Here is a 19,088-nt window from a genome sequence, read left to right as displayed (position 1 = left end):
CATCTTATCCCCTATACTATGGATAGGGGTTAAGATGTCTAGGGGCAGAGTACTCCTTTAAATTCAATAGAACTCTGCTGCAGCAAAATCTCCTTGTAGAATTCCAATGCAGAATTCCGCACGCAAATTCCCAACTGTGAACATAGCCTAAATGTACAGCACATGTAAAAAAAAAAAACCTCTGAGCAGTACAGGCGCCCAGCCGCCAGAGATGGCAGGGTACTTCCATAGACAAATCCTGATCATGTGAACATACCGTATATACTCGATGATGAAGGGGGGGATAATGACAAGGGGATGATGGGGGGGGGGGGATGATGACAAGGGGATGATGAAGGGGGGGGATGATGACAAGGGGATGATGACGGGGGGGATGATGACAAGGGGATGATGACGGGGGGGATGATGACAAGGGGATAATGAAGAGGGGGTGGGGATGATGACAAGGGGATGATGAAGGGGGGGGGGGGTGGGGATGATGACAAGGGGATAATGAAGGGGGGGGGGGTGGGGATGATGACAAGGGGATAATGAAGGGGGGGGTGGGGGATGATGACAAGGGGATAATGAAGGGGGGGGGGGGTGGGGATGATGACAAGGGGATGATGAAGGGGGGGGGGGTGGGGATGATGACAAGGGGATGATGAAGGGGGGGGTGTGGGATGATGACAAGGGGATGATGAAGGGGGGGGGGTGTGGGATGATGACAAGGGGATGATGAAGGGGGGGGGTGTGGGATGATGACAAGGGGATGATGAAGGGGGGATGTGTGGGATGATGACAAGGGGATGATGAAGGGGGGGTGTGGGATGATGACAAGGGGATGATGAAGGGGGGGTGTGTGGGATGATGACAAGGGGATGATGAAGGGGGTGTGTGTGGGATGATGACAAGGGGATGATGAAGGGGGTGTGTGTGGGATGATGACAAGGGGATGATGAAGGGGGGGGGGGGTGTGGGATGATGACAAGGGGATGATGAAGGGGGGGGGTGTGGGATGATAAGGGGATGATGAAGGGGGGGGTGTGGGATGATAAGGGGATGATGAAGGGGGGGGTGTGGGATGATGACAAGGGGATGATGAAGGGGGGGGGTGTGGGATGATGACAAGGGGATGATGAAGGGGGGGGGTGTGGGATGATGACAAGGGGATGATGAAGGGGGGGGGTGTGGGATGATGACAAGGGGATGATGAAGGGGGGGGGTGTGGGATGATGACAAGGGGATGATGAAGGGGGGGGTGTGGGATGATGACAAGGGGATGATGAAGGGGGGGGGTGTGGGATGATGACAAGGGGATGATGAAGGGGGGGGTGTGGGATGATGACAAGGGGATGATGAAGGGGGGGGTGTGGGATGATGGCAAGGGGATGATGAAGGGGGGGTGTGTGGGATGATGACAAGGGGATGATGAAGGGGGGGTGTGTGGGATGATGACAAGGGGATGATGAAGGGGGTGTGTGTGGGATGATGACAAGGGGATGATGAAGGGGGTGTGTGTGGGATGATGACAAGGGGATGATGAAGGGGGGGGGTGTGGGATGATGACAAGGGGATGATGAAGGGGGGGGGTGTGGGATGATGACAAGGGGATGATGAAGGGGGGGGTGTGGGATGATGACAAGGGGATGATGAAGGGGGGGGGTGTGGGATGATGACAAGGGGATGATGAAGGGGGGGGGGTGTGGGATGATGACAAGGGGATGATGAAGGGGGGGGTGTGGGATGATGACAAGGGGATGATGAAGGGGGGGGGTGTGGGATGATGACAAGGGGATGATGAAGGGGGGGGTGTGGGATGATGGCAAGGGGATGATGAAGGGGGGGGTGTGGGATGATGGCAAGGGGATGATGACAGGGTGATGGTGATGGGGGTGTTAATGATGGGGGTCTGGATGATGACAGAGGGGGGATGATGTATTTCCCACCCTAGGCTTATACTGGAGTCAATCCCTTTATTTTTTTTTTTTTTTTTTTTTTTTATTTTTTTTTTTTTCCCCTTCCCTGGGATTTTGGTGTGAAATTAGGGGTCTCGGCTTATATTCGGGTCGGCTTATACTTGAGTATATACGGTAGATAACATAAGGTGACGTTCACTTGAGTTAGATTTGCTGTGGATAATTCTGCTACAAATTCAACCATGATTCTGCAGGCAAATTCACCAGATAATCTGCACTAAATTGCACTGATTTAGGTGTGGGTTTTGTTGTAGATTATTATTATTATTATTATTAAAATAATTTTGGGGGGAGGGGGTGACAGTGGAATCTGATAGCTAACATAAAAAAAGTAAATAAAAAAAACCTTCTGCCGCTTCCTTGGTCCTCTGGCCATTTTCTATACTTTCTGCTCCAGCAGAATATTGTCTTTACTTGTGTCACCAGGACACGTTTCGGAAGGGGCTAATAAAGGTGAGGAGACCTCTGTTTTCTTATTATCTGAGGCTGGGCTCACATGGGGGGGATTTATCAAAACCTGTGCAAAGGAAAAGTTGCCCATAGCAACCAATCAGATCGCTTCTTTCATTTTGCAGAGGCCTTGTTAAAAATGAAAGAAGTGAGCTGATTGGTTGCTATGGGCAACTGGGCAATTTTTCCTCTGGACAGGTTTTGATATTTTGATAAATCTTCGCCACATATGTCCGTCTATCCATCTCGCTGACGGCAATTCATTTCTGAGCAGATTCTGCAGAAAGAATTGAATTTTTCTCTGGTCGTCTCCACGACAGCACCCTGAGATTGCCTCCGCCTGATTGGACAGGGAAAAACACAGAGAGGTTAAAGACCCTCCCTCTCCCCTTCAGTGTTTTTCCCGGTCCTGCATCTTCAGGGTGATAATCCTCGTGAACAAATTCTTGAATCTCTTCCCCTCCTCAAAATGGCCTCAATTTTCTTTATCGGATGCTTCTGCTGAGTCTGTTAGACCTGTACAGCTGTTATCGAACTCCTCAAGACGTGTGTTATGGTTAAAATCCTGGTCTGGGGATCTAGCATCCAAAAACAAATTACGTTCGCTTCCCTTTCACGATCAGTTCGTATTTGGTCCTGAGTCTGATTCCATCCTGGCTTAAGCAGCTGATAATCAAAAAGGGTTTCCTTGGGAGAAAGCAGAACCTAAAAAGAAGACTCCTTTTCGTCTCCTATGCCAACCAGGTCAATCTTATAGAGGAGGGAAAGGAAAAAAACGGGACGCTGGTCCTATAGCAAGGGTGGTAGAGGTAGAGGATTCATACTTAAAGGGGTACTCCGGTGCTTACACATCCTATCCCCTATCCAAAGGATAGGGGATAAGATGCCTGATCGCAGGAGTCCCGCAGCTGGGGACGCCCGCGATCATGCACGCGGCGCCCCGTTTGTAATCAGACCCCAGAGCGTGATGGCTATCACGCCCCCTCCCGTAGGCTTGCATTGAGGGGCGGAGCGTGACGTCACACGCTCCGGGGACTGATTACAAACAGGGTGCCGCGTGCATGATCGCGGGCGTCCCCAGCTGCGGGACTCCCGCGATCAGGCATCTTATCCCCTATCCTTTGGATAGGGGATGAGATGTGTAAGCACCGAAGTACCCCTTTAATCCCAACCAGCCTGACTCTGATACCAAAAAAACAATGATGTCATCCCTGTAGGGGCTCGGTTAACCTTTTTTTGCCCCCAATTGGGAAGCTATAATTCCCAATCCCTGGATTGTGGACATCATTCAGGAGGGCTACTTAGTAGAATTGACCTCCTCTCCTCCTCAGAAATTTGTAATAACTCTAACTTCGAATCATTCTTCACAGATTCTTTAGGGTGTTTGGGATTTATTGGTTTGGCACAGTTGTTCAAGTTCCCACATAGTCAGCTCAAGCAGGGGCATTACTTCCGTCTGTTCTTGGTTAAAAATAAAATAAATAAACCCAAATGACAAATTCAGAACTATAATAAATCTGAAACCCCTGAACAAATTTGGAAAGTACAGAAAATTCAAGATGGAAACTGTGAAATCAGCAGTAGCTCTAATAAAGGAAAATTCAGTAATGGTGACTTATAGATTTAAAAAACTCCTATTACCATCTTCCAATTCACAGGGTATCTCAGCAGTTCCTGAGGTTTGCTGTTTCCTGGGGAGGCAGAATCCTTCACTACCAGTTTGTCTGTCTGCCCTTCGGGCTCTCTTCTGCTGTCGGAGGTGGTTTCCTTCTGAGGAAGGAGTCTATTGTGATCATTACCTATCTGGACAGATTCTGTTCCTCTGTTATAAGATCACATTCACAGGACAGTTCAGATTCTTCAGAGCCTGGGCTGGATACTCAGTTTGGAAAAATTAGATCTCTCTCCCAGTCCAGTGAAATAATTTCTAGGAGTTGTCTCGAACCTTCAGCAGTCTTTCCTTCCACCAGCAAAGAAGTTGAAGATTCAACAGTTAGTGAGAGTTTTGTGCAGGGAGATTTTGCTCAATCCGTTATGCAATGTCCATGCTGGGTCACCCTTCTTGCATCCCGTCAGTGAGGTGGGCCCAATTTCACTCAAGACCACTACTAAAAATGGCTCCTATCAGTATGGGACAAATCCCAATTTTCTCTGGAGAAGAAAGTACTTATTCCCCTAAAAGGTAAAAAAAAAACTTCTAGCTTGGTGGGGCTCCCAGGAAATCTTGAGTCAGGGGGTTCATTGGTTCCAGCAGGATCCCCTAATTATTACCACAGATGCCAGCACGTGGGGTTGGGGAGCCCACATAGTGGATCAGGCAGTTCAGGGCAGATGGGGACCTGTACTATCTCAGAAATCCCCAAACTTAAGGGAGCTTCTAGCCATATGGATGTCTCCAACACCTAGAACCATCTTTCAGAGGCAGACACATTCTTCTTCACTTAGACAATAACATGGCAGTATTCTTTATCCACCATCAGGGAGGCCCCAGGCACAGTCCTCTACAGTCCATAGCAAAGAACATTTTTTCCTGGGCAGAAAAAAAGAATCTTATCCATAACAGCTGTACACCTTAGAGGATTCTGGAATCTACAGGCGGATTTTCTTAGCAGGCAGACCCTAGATCCCGGGGAATGGTGTCTAGCAGCCTGGGCTTTTAGGATGATAACCAAGAAATGGGGTGTCCCTCAGATCGACTTATTCGCTTCAAGAAAAAAAACAGGAAACCAGAAACATTTTTCTTTCCTCAATCCAAGAGACTATCCAGTGGCAAGAAACACCTTAGCTCACACATGGAACTTCAGTCTAGCATATGCCTTCCCTCCTATTCCAGTGATTCCCAGGGTCTTACGGAAGCTAAGTCGAGAGAAGTGCACCCTAATCTTAGTTGCTCCATTCTGGCCCAAAAGATGGAGCATGGATTCTGAAAAGTTCCTGCTAGAGAAGAAGGGATTCTCAGTGCTCAATCTACGGACAGATTAAGACCCAGAATAAAAAAAATATTTTTCTCCTTGGAATTTAAATACAGTCCTCTTAGATATGACTAAAACTCCTAAATTCTATTTCCTTGAAATTCCTTACCATCAAGACAGTGTTCCTAGTAGCCATCACTTCAGCCCTTAGAGTTGATAAAATTCAGGCTCTTTCCATTCATCAACCTTATTTCAGAGTATAAAACGATAAGATTATTTTTCAACTAGACCACAAACTTGATTCCAAAAGTTTCTTCTTCATTCCACAGGTCTCAAGATATTGTTATCCCGTCTTTTTGTGGCCATCCTAACAATGAGCCAGAGAGTGTTTTCAGTTTTTTTTGGACGTTAGGGGAGCTGTCCTTAACTACAAAGGCCTTCTTGCCTCTAAGGGCTCCATTGCTAGGTGGATTCGTTTAGCCATCTCAGAATCCTATACAGCTAGCGGTCCAGATTCCCCCTCCGAGATTAGGGCTCATTCAACTCGTGGAGTATCATCTTGGGCAGAAAAAGCTTCAGCCTCGGTGGAACAGATCTGCAAAGCTGCTACCTGGAAAAGATTACCTACCTTTTTCCAAACACTCAAAACTTGACGTAATGGCAGGTCAAGACATGGCATTTGGACGCAAAGTCCTAGGTGCTGTGGTCCCTCCCTAATAATTCTTTGGTATTTCTCAGGGTGCTGTCGTGGAGACGACCAAAGAAAGGGTGAATTATACTCACCGATAATTTGTTTTCTGGAAAGTCTCCACGACAGCACCCATACATCCCACCCTTTGGTGATAATTTTGGTGTTGGTTTTTAGTTACCACTTTTTTCCTTTTTGTTCTTTCTAAATACACGGAAGGGGAGGGTCTTGTAACCTGTCCAGTCAGGCGGAGGCAATCTCAGGGTGCTGTCGTGGAGACTTCTGAGAAAACAAATTATCGGTGAGTATAATTCCCCCTTTTCTACGGAGGCCAGAATCAGAAATTTTTCTTCAGATGTTTCCCCTCGGGGATTCTGCTGTGTGCACTTGCAAAAGAATCTGAAAACAGAACGGAATTTTTTAACTGAATTTTTCTGCAGAATTCCTCTTGGAATTTCCACAATGGGAATGAGGCCTTAGTGTATGTTCACACTTTCTCGCTTAAATTTCCTGAGGGTCTATTCACAAGGCAGAATTTCTGCTTGGGGAATTCGGCCTCAAATTAAAGCCCATAGACTTCTATGGGATTCCGCACTCCCATTCATACTTCTGAATTTCCGCAAGCGGAAATTCAGAAGTGTGAATCGGAGTGCAGAGTCCCATAAAAGTATATGGGCTTTAATTTGAGGCGGAATTCCGCAAGTGGAAATTCTGCCATGTGAATAGACCCTTATTGCTCCATGGTAAAATGAAAACGAAATGAAGCAGAATTAGCTATTTATTTTGGCATGGAAATTCAAAGTCCTATGGGATTTTACTTGCAGATTCTGTGATTTTTACTCCCGAATTATGGAGATGTTTCCCGAATGACCTCAGCTAGAATTAATCTAGCAGTGCCAAATCTAGCTGTCCAGACATGGTGGGAGTTGTAGTTTTGCAACAGCTGGAGGCACCCTGGTTGGAAAACCTACCCTTCACAGGAGGCTATGGGACCAGTCTCGTGCTGGCTAGAAATCTTTTTGGATTTTGGATATCTCTCTCTCGGGAGTGCACATTGACTCAGTCACATGCGGCGGCGAGAGCTGTACAGGCAGCTGGTACTCCTTGTTTATAGGTGCAGTCCTCCCCCGATTGCCTCCTGCTGTTCTGTCTCTCGCCCACTATTCGGAAGCGTTGTTAACACCTTAGTGAGATTCCTGCGGCCTGAAACCTCTCCAGCTACTGCGCTGATCGGCCGGCTTTCCTTCTGATTGCTGTGAAGTTCCATAGACCTTGTGTGGAGGTCACCCCTCTGGAACGGGCTAAGTGTTCTTCCACCTGTGGAACTCCAGCTGTTGCTAAAACATCTATCTCTTATTGCATTTATTGGAGCAATCTAAGTCAAAGCTAGTGGAGCTGTATCCACTTGAAGGTTTTTTTTGCCATGTTTACAAGTTATACCCTATTCTCTAGATAAGAAATAATTATTTAGTCACGAGGAGGATTTGAACCCTGAGACTCCTGCGATCTCCAAAACGAGGAGCAGGGAAAGGCACATGCACATTGCTGCTCTAGTCATTCTTCATGGGAGCCACATACTCCATTATCTCCAACAGGTCCTATAGAGAATAAATGGAGCAGCAATGTACGTGAGTGTTTGCCATCAACTCACCCTCACCCCCCTTAGCTCCATTGTGACCGACCACCCCAGTCTTGAAATGGATAGGGAATAAGATGTTTGTTCGTGTGGGTCTCACCTCTGGGACCCCCTGCGATCTCCCTTCAGTCATGGCCACCCCTCTCCTAGTGATGTCATGCCACGCCCCTCAATGCAAATCTATGGGAGCGGGTGTGGCGTAACGAGCCTCCGGGACCGCACCCAGCGTTCTAACAGAACGCCAGGTGCTGCAGGGAGATCGTGGGGTCCTAGCGGCGGGACCCCCGCAATCAGACATCTTATCCCCTATCCAAAGCATAGGGGATAAGATGTGTAGGGACAGAGTACCCTTTTAAGAACAAGGCCTAATTTCCTTTTTGCACTTTTTCGTTTTTTCCTCCTCCACTTCTAAAAAAAAAAATCTTGATGCTTTCAGTTTTTCACCTTCAGACCAATATAAGGGATTGTTTTTTGCGTCACCAATTGTACTTTGTAATTACATCACTTATTTTATACCAAAATCTGCAGAAAAACCAAAAAAACATTATTTGTGGGGGGGGGGGGGGGGGGGAAAGCCATTTTGTAACTTTTGGGGGCTTCTGTTTCTACGCACTGCACTTTTTGGAAAAATGACACCTTATCTTTATTCTGTAGGTCCATATGATTACAAGGATACCAAATTTATATAGGTTTTATTTTATTCTGCTACTTAAAAAAAAAAAATTATAACTACATGCACCAAAACTAGTATGTTTATAACAATAATAATCTTTTGACCCCTCTAACTTTATTTTTTATTTATTTTTTGGTATATATTTATGTATGAGGGCTCTTAGTAGTTTTGGACTTTGGTATTTTTTTTTTTACGTGTACGCCATTGGCCGTGTGGTTTAACTAACCTTATATTTTAATAGATCGGACAATTTACTGTAAGTTCGCTCATCTCTACTTCTTATGCTCAGTCAGCGGACTTGTCCTGCAGTGCCTGATAGCTACTTTACCTCCTGCCTATTATTTTTTAATACATTTATATTAAAAAAATTGGGAAAAAGGGAGGGGATTTCAACATTTATTAGGAAGGGGTTAATTCACTTGTATTCACTTTTTTATTACCTCTCTCTTCCTTAATCCTTCTCCCTTGTCTGTCCCGTAGCAGCTGCTCCGATATCTGGACCCTTTAAAGGGGTACCTAGACATCTTATCCCCTATCCAAAGGACCCCCCATTCTACCATGCGGCACCCACCTGTAACTGCTTCCGGAACCGCTGGAGGCCCTCAGGCTAATACCATCGCGACCACGGGGACGTAAGATCGTGACGTCATACCCCGCCCCCTCAATGCAAGTCTATGGGAGGGGGCATGACGGATTTCACACCCCCTCCCATAGAGGGAGCTCTGATTGTCATACATACATAGTAAAAAGTACTGTACATATACACCGTATTTTTTTCTACTTAAATTTTTTTTTTTTTTAAAGCATCTACAGCCTATAAAAAAATAGCCTTTTATATATTTTTTTTAAGCTGTTTTTGCTTTCAAAATGACATTTTTATAAGCTAAACAAATACAACCAAAAATATAATTTTTGAACAAAGCCTAAGGCAGTGTTTCACAGACCAGACGGCCTTCCAGCTGTTGCAAAACTACAACTCTCAGCATACACGGACAGCCTTTGGCTGTTCGGGCATGCTGGGAGTTGTAGTTTTGCAACAGCTGGAGGCACCCTGGTTGGGAAACACTGCTCTGTGGGCATGTTAACATTTTTTTATTTTTGGTTGTATTTTTTAGCCTAATAAAAATACCATTTTGCATGCAAAAACAGCTTAAAAAAAAGCAAGTTTTGAAGGCTGAAAATGCTAAAAAAAAAAAATCATGTACAGCTGTAAAAATTGCAATCGTTCTATGCATTTGTGAACAGAACTAAAAAAAAATAGTAAAAAGTAAAAAAAACTAAAAAGGCAATTTTTAAAGCTTTTTGCCCCCCAAAAAAGGGCAAAAAAAACCCTGTGAATTTAGCCTTACGTCGACACCTTGATTTCCTCACAGTCCTACGGTAATAGTTAACGATTTGACAACATAATTCAGGATAACCAGAAATCATCTTCTCATTAACTCTCCCAGTCCCCCTATTTAAAGGGCTACAGTAGATTGTCCCCTGAAGTCCAAATAATTTCTTCGATTAAAAAAATGTAATCCTTCCAGTACTTATCAGCTGCTGTATGCTCCAGAGTAAGTTGTGTTGTTCTTTCCAGTCTGACCACAGTGCTCTCTGTCCATGTCAGGAACTGTCCGGAGCAGGCTAGGTTTGCTATGGGGATTTGCTCCTACTCTGGACAGTTCCTGACCTGGACAGAGGTGTCAGCGGAGAGCATTGTGGTCAGACACAAAATAACTCCACTTCCTCTGTAGTATACAGCAGCTGATAAGTACTGGAAGGATTTAGATTTTTTTAATAGAATTCAAATTTTACAAATCTGTTTATAAAACGTTCTGGAGCCAGTTGATATGAATTTTTTTTTATTTTCCCACTGGAGCACCCCTTTAAGGGTCTTACAGACGGGACAACCACTGATATCCAAAATGATTTTTGCAGTAGAAGTGTGGTCACCCCTCTATGGAAATCATTCAACCAACAGGAAGGGCTATCTGTTTAGGACATTGTTACTCAGCCGGTTGCTCTCCAGTTGTTTCAGCGTGCTTGAACAGCATTTGGCATGCTGGGAATGGTAGTGTTGCAACAGCTGAAGAGTTTACCTGTTGGGGAACACTGATCTAAGTTCTAGTCCGAGTGGAAGGATCTGCACAGCTATGGGCTTGTTCACATCTACGTTCTAAGCTCCGCTTGCAGAATCTGTCCAAATGAACGGAGTTGAGTGGAGGAACAAATACTGCAGGTCCTGCAAGTCAACTCCTATAAAACAATGGACACCTGACGGAAACCAGAAGTATCCCATTCAAAGTCTATGGGACCTGTTGGTGCACAAAGGACCGTCCGGGTCAGTGGCAGACCTCTGAACGCATATGTTAACTTAGCCAATGCTTAAATGTTTTTTTCCGATCTAATATAGAAAGTAAAAACAAAGCGGACTGCCAAACCGACCCTAGTCAGCCATGGCAGGAGGGTCATGTCCTCCATTGAGCTGTGGCTGCTAGACTCGACAGGGTGCTAATCCACAGGGGGATTTGCTCAGATATATGATTTCGTCAGGTTAGACCCTGTCAGGTAACGCACAATATCCTGAACAATATAATAGCTGTGAAGGGTTTAACAAAGCAGCTGTCACTCAAAAAGTACTTACCTCTGGAATGGTAGGTCTCCTCTCTTGCTGGAGTGTCTTTCATGGTCTCCTCTCACACAGTGTGCGTTTTTTCTCGCTCTCATGTTGTATGGGGGTCTCGTGTTTGCTGCGTAGGGGGAGGCAGTATGGGGAGCAGCCTATATTTAGGCTCCTGGTACTGAGCCCAGATATTTGCTGAGATCAATGAATACCAAGAGACAGCCGCAGAGGTGTAGAGAGACATCCTCAGCTAGCGGGAGGGCTGAGAGGAAAAAGAGTACAATATGTCCGGGAGATCTTAAACTGTAATGTCAGAAATTAGGTGAGGAAACGAAGATTGTTGAAGAAGGTTGAGAGAGGGAGTTGGCATAAAGATGAGGTCTGTTAAGGAGTTGCTGGTGTCCATGTGTGGGGTCCCGAGGGGTGGGCATCTCGGAAGTGTAGAAACACTGACAGATGTGAAATAGCCTAGTGAGTGATAAATATAGAGATCTGCTTCATATTACATCTGGACAGCCCGGCTGAGACTGCCAGGGGGAGTCATGGGAGAGAGAACCTGTACGTGTAATATTTGAGCACCCTGCAAAGTGAGAGAAGATATTTTGACAGTGTGAGAGAGCGACTCGATGTAAGCAACTCTGTAGGTTAAGAAAGGGATATATCATCCAAGAGTTGGAGAAAGTGGTGCCCTATACTTCTGCACCTGTCATAAACGGCTTCCTAGGGGAGTGGGGGCTGCGTTTAAAGAGAACGTGTGGGACCGCTGAGGAAGCGAAAAGATAGCTGAGATAGTAAAATATCCCTGAAAATAAGACCGTCAGGAGAGGAAAGAAGGAGGCACTTGGGAATACTGAAGGAACTTGTTGGTGAACGTGAGGGAGTGAAAGAAAAGCATCCTTTTCGACCATGGATATGAACTCTGTGGTTTCGGAAATAAGACGGCCCAAGAATCAGAATGATAGTCCTGGTCCCACCAGGCGTGCATCTTCTAAAGCTCAAAAGAAAAAGACCCCTGCTAAACGTGCTACTGTTTATTTCGAGGTGGAGATCCTTGATGCCAAGACGCGGGAGAAGCTCTGCTTCCTGGACAAGGTAAGAAGCTGCTGCATGGATGGATTGTGCTTGGCCCAATGTAAGGGGAGAAGGTATACAGTGGGTAGGTGCTACTGGCAAGGCCATCTTGTGTGGGCAGGTAGTATAGGTGATACATGGCTCTCTGGCGAGTAGTAGAGAGGATACAACAAACGCTTATATCGAGAGCTTGGACGATGGATATTGAAAAGAAAAGGTTGGGCATTGGGGCAAAAGCAGCAGGTGGATGATGTTTAGAGTTTTTGGAATGAAGATGTCGGATGTGATGTAGACAGAGCATGTGTTGTGGTAAGTAGTAGAGGGGACATAAGGAGGGCTTGTCCTCAAATCTTTGAGTGAAGTTGATGAATGCTTTCTAGGGTTATTGGCATGTCAAAGATGGACATATAGGTTGGGGCAGTGTATGTTTTGGTCATGGAGGGTGGGAGCAGTGGTAAGAGGACATTGGTTGGCAAGTTTTTTGATGCTTTGTAGGTACTTTAGACAGGACAACATGGGCTTGTAGTGAGGGAGTAGCTGGGAATGAAGAGGAATATTTGATGTTGAAGAGAAGATGATGGATACAAGGAGGTCAGGCATTGAAGAGGTGACAGACATGTGGGGCACATGATGGAAAGGTACATGATGGTACTTCAGATAGTAAATTTGATATGCAAGTAGAGGAGAGGACGCCAGAATAGGTAAAGATGATGGTCATAAAAGTGTGGTGGGCATTGAGAATAGGGCAGCAGTAAAGGGGAAACGATACTTATTCACAAAATAAAGTAGAGGACATGGTTAGTTTGTGAGAGCAATGTGAAGGGAAAGTTACTTGGCAGACATTAAAAATAAGTATTGAACATGTCCCCAATTTTCTCTCTTAAAGGGGTACTCCGCTCCTACACATCTTATCCCCTATCAAAAGGATAGGGGATAAGATGTCTGATCATGGGGGTCCCGCTCATGGGACCCTCGAAATCTCTGTGCAGCACCTGGAGTTCATTTAGAATGCTAGGTGTGGGGGGACGTCACAGCCACGCCCCCTCGTGATGTCACACCATGCCCCCTCAATGCAGGTCATAGACCTGCATTGGGGGGGTGTGGTGTGACGTCACGAGGGGCGTAACTGTGACATAACAACCCCCGCCACCCGCACTCAGCATACGGAACAAGATGTTCCAAACACTGAGGCAGTGGAGTATCCATTTAATACTGTTTATTTTAGACAACAGTATCTGCTAATTCCAGGTCTCTTTGAAGCTCTCCATAAGTGTCCTTGGCTCATGGACCACTCTTCTGATTCTTTTCTCCTCTGTCAGAAATCTTGTGAGGAGCAAATTTACGGTGAAATGATTGTCTTTTCACTTCCGTATTATGGCCCCAATAGAGCTCCCATGAACATTCAGAATCTTAGAAATGCACCAATGCCATAACCAATTCCATTATATCTAACAATTAGGTTGTTAAGGTCTTGAGACAGCTCTTTGCTTTTACCCATCATGAGATGTCTTGTGTGACACCTTGGCAATGAGACCTTTTTGTAGGCCTTTGTTTGGACAAAACCAGCAGATATTAAAGCGCAACTGTCATCATATTTGGACCCCCCCAGACCACTATAATGGTGTTCCAGATGACTGCAGCCATACCTTTTTATTGCTGTTTGTTCTTCTTATCTTACTAATAAAAACCTTTTATCCAAAAGTCAGGCACAGTCGGATAGGCATGGCTTGGGGTTCGGCAAGCCCTGCTGCCGCCACGCCTATCCTGCCTTCCAGCGCTGGAACCACTTTGTCTTACTACACAGTGCATCCACAGCGCATGCGCCCGTCTCGTCAGCACCATGTCCTGAATTAACAGCAAGCGCTGGCTCCAGACGTCTGTACTAGAGGTAGTGGGCTCCAGACGTCTGGAGCGAGCGCTTGCTGTCAACTCAGGTTGAGGCGGCTCACTCAAGTTAGAGCCGATGGGACGGGCGCATGCACTGTGGATGCACTGTGTAGGATAGGCATGGCGGCGGCGGGGCATGGCGAACCCCAAGCCACGCCTTTCCGACTGTGCCTGCCTTTTGGATAAAAGGTTTTTATAAGTAAGAAAAGAAGAACAAACAGCAATAAAGGTATGGCTGCAGTCACCTTATAATCATCTGGAACACCATTATAGTGGTCTGGGGGGGGGGGGGGGGGGGTCATAATATGATGACAGTTGCCCTTTAATTTGCACTGACAAAGGGGCTTCATTGCTTTTTAATTACTGATAGATTTCAGCTGTTGTCTTGGCTTTCCATGCCTGCATTCTCTTTCTTCATGTGTAAATACTTTTTCTCTGAGTCATTTCCCCTAATTACATATAACTTTAATTTCTGAGCTTATTTGTTTTGGTTTCTTTGTATATATGAATTACTTGGGGTGTTACCAACATCTGGTGGAAAGTTCATGTCCATGGCACCTTTTTGGAAATTATTTAGTGAGAAAAATGGGGACGTGTTCAATACTTATTTCACTTGCAGTATTTCGTGAAAGTTCTAGAAAGAGGTTATTATGTCAGCCACTTTCGAGAAGTTCAGTAGTCCTGACATAGTCCTGAGGTTGTTGCATAACACAGGCCTAAAGGCAGGAGATCTATTGCAGGACATCAGCTTACATTACATGATATATACATTCCAGGGATCCATTTCATTGGTATCCGGTTTAGGACCATGCGCCCTGGAGCCAGCATGCATGTTTTGGACTAAATGTGGCTGTAAGATAAACTAAACTCCGACATGCCTGTGCCGCTCAGTATGGACAGGGTTCTTGTGTCATTCATGCACTGGCATACACATATATCCCTCATTACTAGGCGTAGGAACTTGGCATGGACACCTCTCAGGAGATCATATCGGTGAGGTAACAAAAGCTCAGACCAGAAGGAAGGGGCCTGTGGAGATGGGGATTAATCCTAAAACCAAAGCTCTAGTGTAGGCTGTAGGCAACCACAATGTGTAAGAAACACCACCAAAGCATACCCCTTTCTATCATAATCCACTGGTATCCAAACTGCAGCCCTCCAGATGTTGCAAAACGACAGCTCCCAGCATGCCCGGACAGCCGTTGGCTGTCCGGGCATGCTGGGAGTTGTCGTTTTGCAACATCTGGAAGGCCGCAGTCTATCATAATCGGTAGGGGTCCCAGATGTCGGACCCACATCGACCATAAAGTGATGACATAACTAGTAATATACGATCACTTTTAAACTTATTTCTAAGCAGCACGGAGATTCGACGAACATGGTCGGGGCATCACTCTACACCCCCTCGGGATGACACGCCATGCCCCCTCCATATATGTCTTTCAGAACACCGGGTGCTGCACTGAGATCGCAGGGGGTCCTAGCAGCGGGACCCCGGCGATCAGTCATCTTATCTCCTATCCTTTTGGATGGGGATAAGATGTGTAGGGGCGGAGTACCCCTTTAAAGTGGACCTTGGCCAACCCCCAAAACCTTTGACTTTGCTCTCTTAAAATATTTTCGGGTGCCCTGAAAAAACTCCTTTTTATAGTTTCTTGATATGTCCTTCCGTTCCTGAGAAATAAGGGATAATAGTTTGTCTGACAATTCAGGAAATCAGTCAGATGGGCGGGAACTTAATATTAATAATGGGAGTGGCTATCAGGTGATGGGCGGGGTTATACATTCAGAGGGTGTGTATGTTTTACATTGAGGGACGTGTATGTCTAAAACACACACCCTGGGGGAGATTTATCAAAACCTGTACAGAGGAAAAGTTGCCCATAGCAACCAATCAGCTCGCTTCTTTCATTTTGCAGAGGCCTTGTTAAAAATGAAAGCAGCGATCTGATTGGTTGCTACGAGCAACTAGGCAACATTTCCTTTGCACAAGTTTTGATAAATCTCTCCCCCCCCCCCCCGAGTGTATAACCCCACCCCTCATCTGACTATCACTTCCATTATTATAATTACAGGAGTAGTCCAGTGGTGAAAAACATATCCCCTCTACTAAGGATAAGTTTCAGATCGTGGGGGGGGTCCGACCGCTGGTGCCTACCGCAATCTCCTGTACGGGGCCCCGACAGCCCGCGGGAAGGGGGTGTGTTGACCACCGCACGAAGCAGCAGCTGAAACGCCCCCTCAATACAACTCTATGGCAGAGCCGGAGCGCTGCCTTCGGCAATCTGCGATGTATTGAGGGGGCGTGTCGGCCGCCGCTTCGTGCGGTAGTCAACACACGCTATCTGGCAAGCGAGCCGTGGCCCCGTACAAAGAGATTGCGGACCCCCCACTGTGATCTGAAACTTATGCCCTATCCTTAGGATAGGGGATACGTTTTTCACCACTAGACTACTCCTTTAAGTCCCCGCCCATCTGACTAATTCCCTGTAACTATAAAATCTCATCTTGGGAATGGGAGGGCGTATGAAGAAACTGTGAAAAGGTGTATAATTTATTATTAAATTCATAATTTACCCATTTAAATTTTTGTTTCTATCTAAATAGGCCCAAATAGACTAATTTCCTCAGTGGTCTCTCAAGTTTCAATATTTATTGGTTCCAAGACGACCATTGTATGTAGAAACCATTGTATGTTGAGACCATAACTCTATGGAAACCTGGTAATTGGTTCTGAAGCCCCCAAAAATGTCATCCAAAAATAGGAAAAAGTGAGGATTAAAGAAAAATAGATGGATAACTAATATAGATAAAGCAAATCCTTATATATAACAGTAAGAAAGATCTGCTGGGAGCTGTAATCACTGTCTATGTAGAGGACAGGAGCTTCTTCAGGGTCCTATACAGTGTCCTAAAAAAAGTAACATGAGCCGCCCCCACCTGGTGTCCAAAGGAGCAGCTAACCCTGGCACAGGTAAAGAGGACAGAACATGTGATACCTCTCTGTACTGTAGGGGGCGCTACCAGACAGCCAATCAGTGCAGGCACTACAGAAATACAGGGGCTTTACCAGTAAAATGCCCATTCTGATTGGTCAGTTCTTCCGGCCATTGACAGATCGGGTCTGTAGCATTGTATGTGGAGTCTGGTTTCAAGTTACATTGGCCCAGAAAATACCATTATATGGTGAAAATATTGTAACCTGAGGCCATTGAGGGATGACTCTTTATAGTGGTCAGAACTTACAGGTGAAGTGGTAATGTTCGATCCTGGCAATTTTACTTATTACTTGTCCTGTTTTCTAGGTGGAGCCCAATGCAACCGTCGCAGACATAAAGAGCATGTTCAACAAGGCCCGTACGTATAAAGGAAGCGCCCTGTCCCCATTTGACATTGGAGCAGTAGTGCCAAGATTTCACATGAGACATGTATGTTATTTCTGTCAGCACATGACATCAGGCCAAATCCCCCCAACCCCCCACCGGGCGATCACTACAGATGCCTGAGGCTGAGGCTTTGTGGGTAAGGAAAAGGAAAATCCTATAGTTAACCCTTTTGCCTCCCTGTGCATTAAAACAACTGAAGCCTGCATACTTCTCTCGCCTGCTCCCCCGACGCTCCAGCTGTCATATCTTCCAGTTGCTGCTCTTATGGTTTTCCAATGTGTCTGTTCTCATAATAGCTGAATGGGGAGCAGGATAACCAAACATGTGACAGCTGCAGCATCGGGGGAGCAGGTGAGGCGAGTACGAAGCATTCGAAAGTCTTCAGACCCTTATAATTTTTTCACATTTTGTTATGTGCGGCCTTGTGCTAAAACACAAAAATACATTAATAATAATTCATTTTCTCCACAATTCTTCACTTAATGCCCCATAATGAGAGCGTGAAAAATAAATGCAAACAATTTAACATTCTAAAATTTTTAGGCTTTACTGCTAAATGGTTGACCTTCTGGAAGTTTCTTCCATCTATATTGGGGCTCAGCCAGAGTGATCATTGGTCCTTGGTCACCTTTCTTACCAAGACCCTTCTCCCCCGATTAAATTGGGGCGACCATCTCTAGGAAGAGCCCTTGATGTTCAAAAACTTCTTTGACGTGAAGCACCCCTGCTTTATGATTTTTAGCCAGAGATCCCACAAAAAAATAAAAATACAAACAAATGTTACTCCGTACCTAATCCTGACAATGTACATCTAATTTTTTATTCCTCTATCACTTATATTCATTATAATTGTCATTAGCTCACTGTGTTAGAGATCCTCTCGGGAAGGGGGCATATCCCTCCTTGTGGTGGTGGGAGGTGATTGGTGTGTGATGGGAGGGGGCGTGTCCCTCCTTGTGGTGGGAGGTGATTGGTGTGTGGTGGGAGGGGGCGTGTCCCTCCTTATGATGGTGGGAGGTGATTGGTGTGTGATGGGAGGGGGCGTATCCCTTGTGGTGGGAGGTGATTGTTGTGTGATGGGAGGGGGCGTGTCCCTCCTTTTGGTGGTGGGAGGTGATTGGTGTGTGACGGGAGGGGGCGTGTCCCTCCTTGTGGTGGGAGGTGATTGGTATGTGACAGGAGGGAGCGTGTCCCTCCTTATGGTGGTGGGAGGTGATTGGTGTGTGACGGGAGGGAGCGTGTCCCTCCTTATGGTGGTGGGAGGTGATTGGTGTGTGACGGGAGGGGGCGTGTCCCTCCTTATGGTGGTGGGAGGTGATTGGTGTGTGACGGGAGGGGGCGTGTCCCTCCTTATGGTGGTGGGAGGTGATTGGTGTGTGACGGGAGGGGGCGTGTCCCTCCTTATGGTGGTGGGAGGTGATTGGTGTGTGACGGGAGGGGGCGTGTCCCTCCTTATGGTGGTGGGAGGTGATTGGTGTGTGATGGGAGGGGGCGTGTCCCTCCTTATGGTGGTGGGAGGTGATTGGTGTGTGACGGGAGGGGGCGTGTCCCTCCTTATGGTGGTGGGAGGTGATTGGTGTGTGACGGGAGGGGGCGTGTCCCTCCTTATGGTGGTGGGAGGTGATTGGTGTGTGACGGGAGGGGGCGTGTCCCTCCTTATGGTGGTGGGAGGTGATTGGTGTATTTGACGGGAGGGGGCGTGTCCCTCCTTATGGTGGTGGGAGGTGATTGGTGTATTTGACGGGAGGGGGCGTGTCCCTCCTTATGGTGGTGGGAGGTGATTGGTGTATTTGACGGGAGGGGGCGTGTCCCTCCTTATGGT

General features: G+C 46.3%; 1 protein-coding gene across 3 annotated transcripts in view; it reads left to right on the top strand.

Annotated features, from left to right (window-relative positions):
* TECR (trans-2,3-enoyl-CoA reductase) overlaps positions 1-19,088 on the top strand; it is a 51,486-nt gene that overhangs the window by 6,910 nt on the left and 25,488 nt on the right. The window contains exons 2-3 of one of the 3 annotated variants that reach the window (XM_056570724.1): positions 11,964-12,014; positions 17,186-17,237. In XM_056570724.1, coding sequence (XP_056426699.1) covers positions 11,964-12,014; positions 17,186-17,237 — 103 coding nt within the window. Of the gene's footprint in view, positions 1-11,674; positions 12,015-17,185; positions 17,238-19,088 lie in introns of those variants that run through there. The other 2 variants (XM_056570723.1, XM_056570725.1) reach the window with 2 other exon arrangements.

Source organism: Hyla sarda, chromosome 4 (assembly GCF_029499605.1).
Source record: "Hyla sarda isolate aHylSar1 chromosome 4, aHylSar1.hap1, whole genome shotgun sequence".
Taxonomy (NCBI): domain Eukaryota; kingdom Metazoa; phylum Chordata; class Amphibia; order Anura; family Hylidae; genus Hyla; species Hyla sarda.
This window is presented reverse-complemented; position numbering and strand designations above follow the sequence as displayed.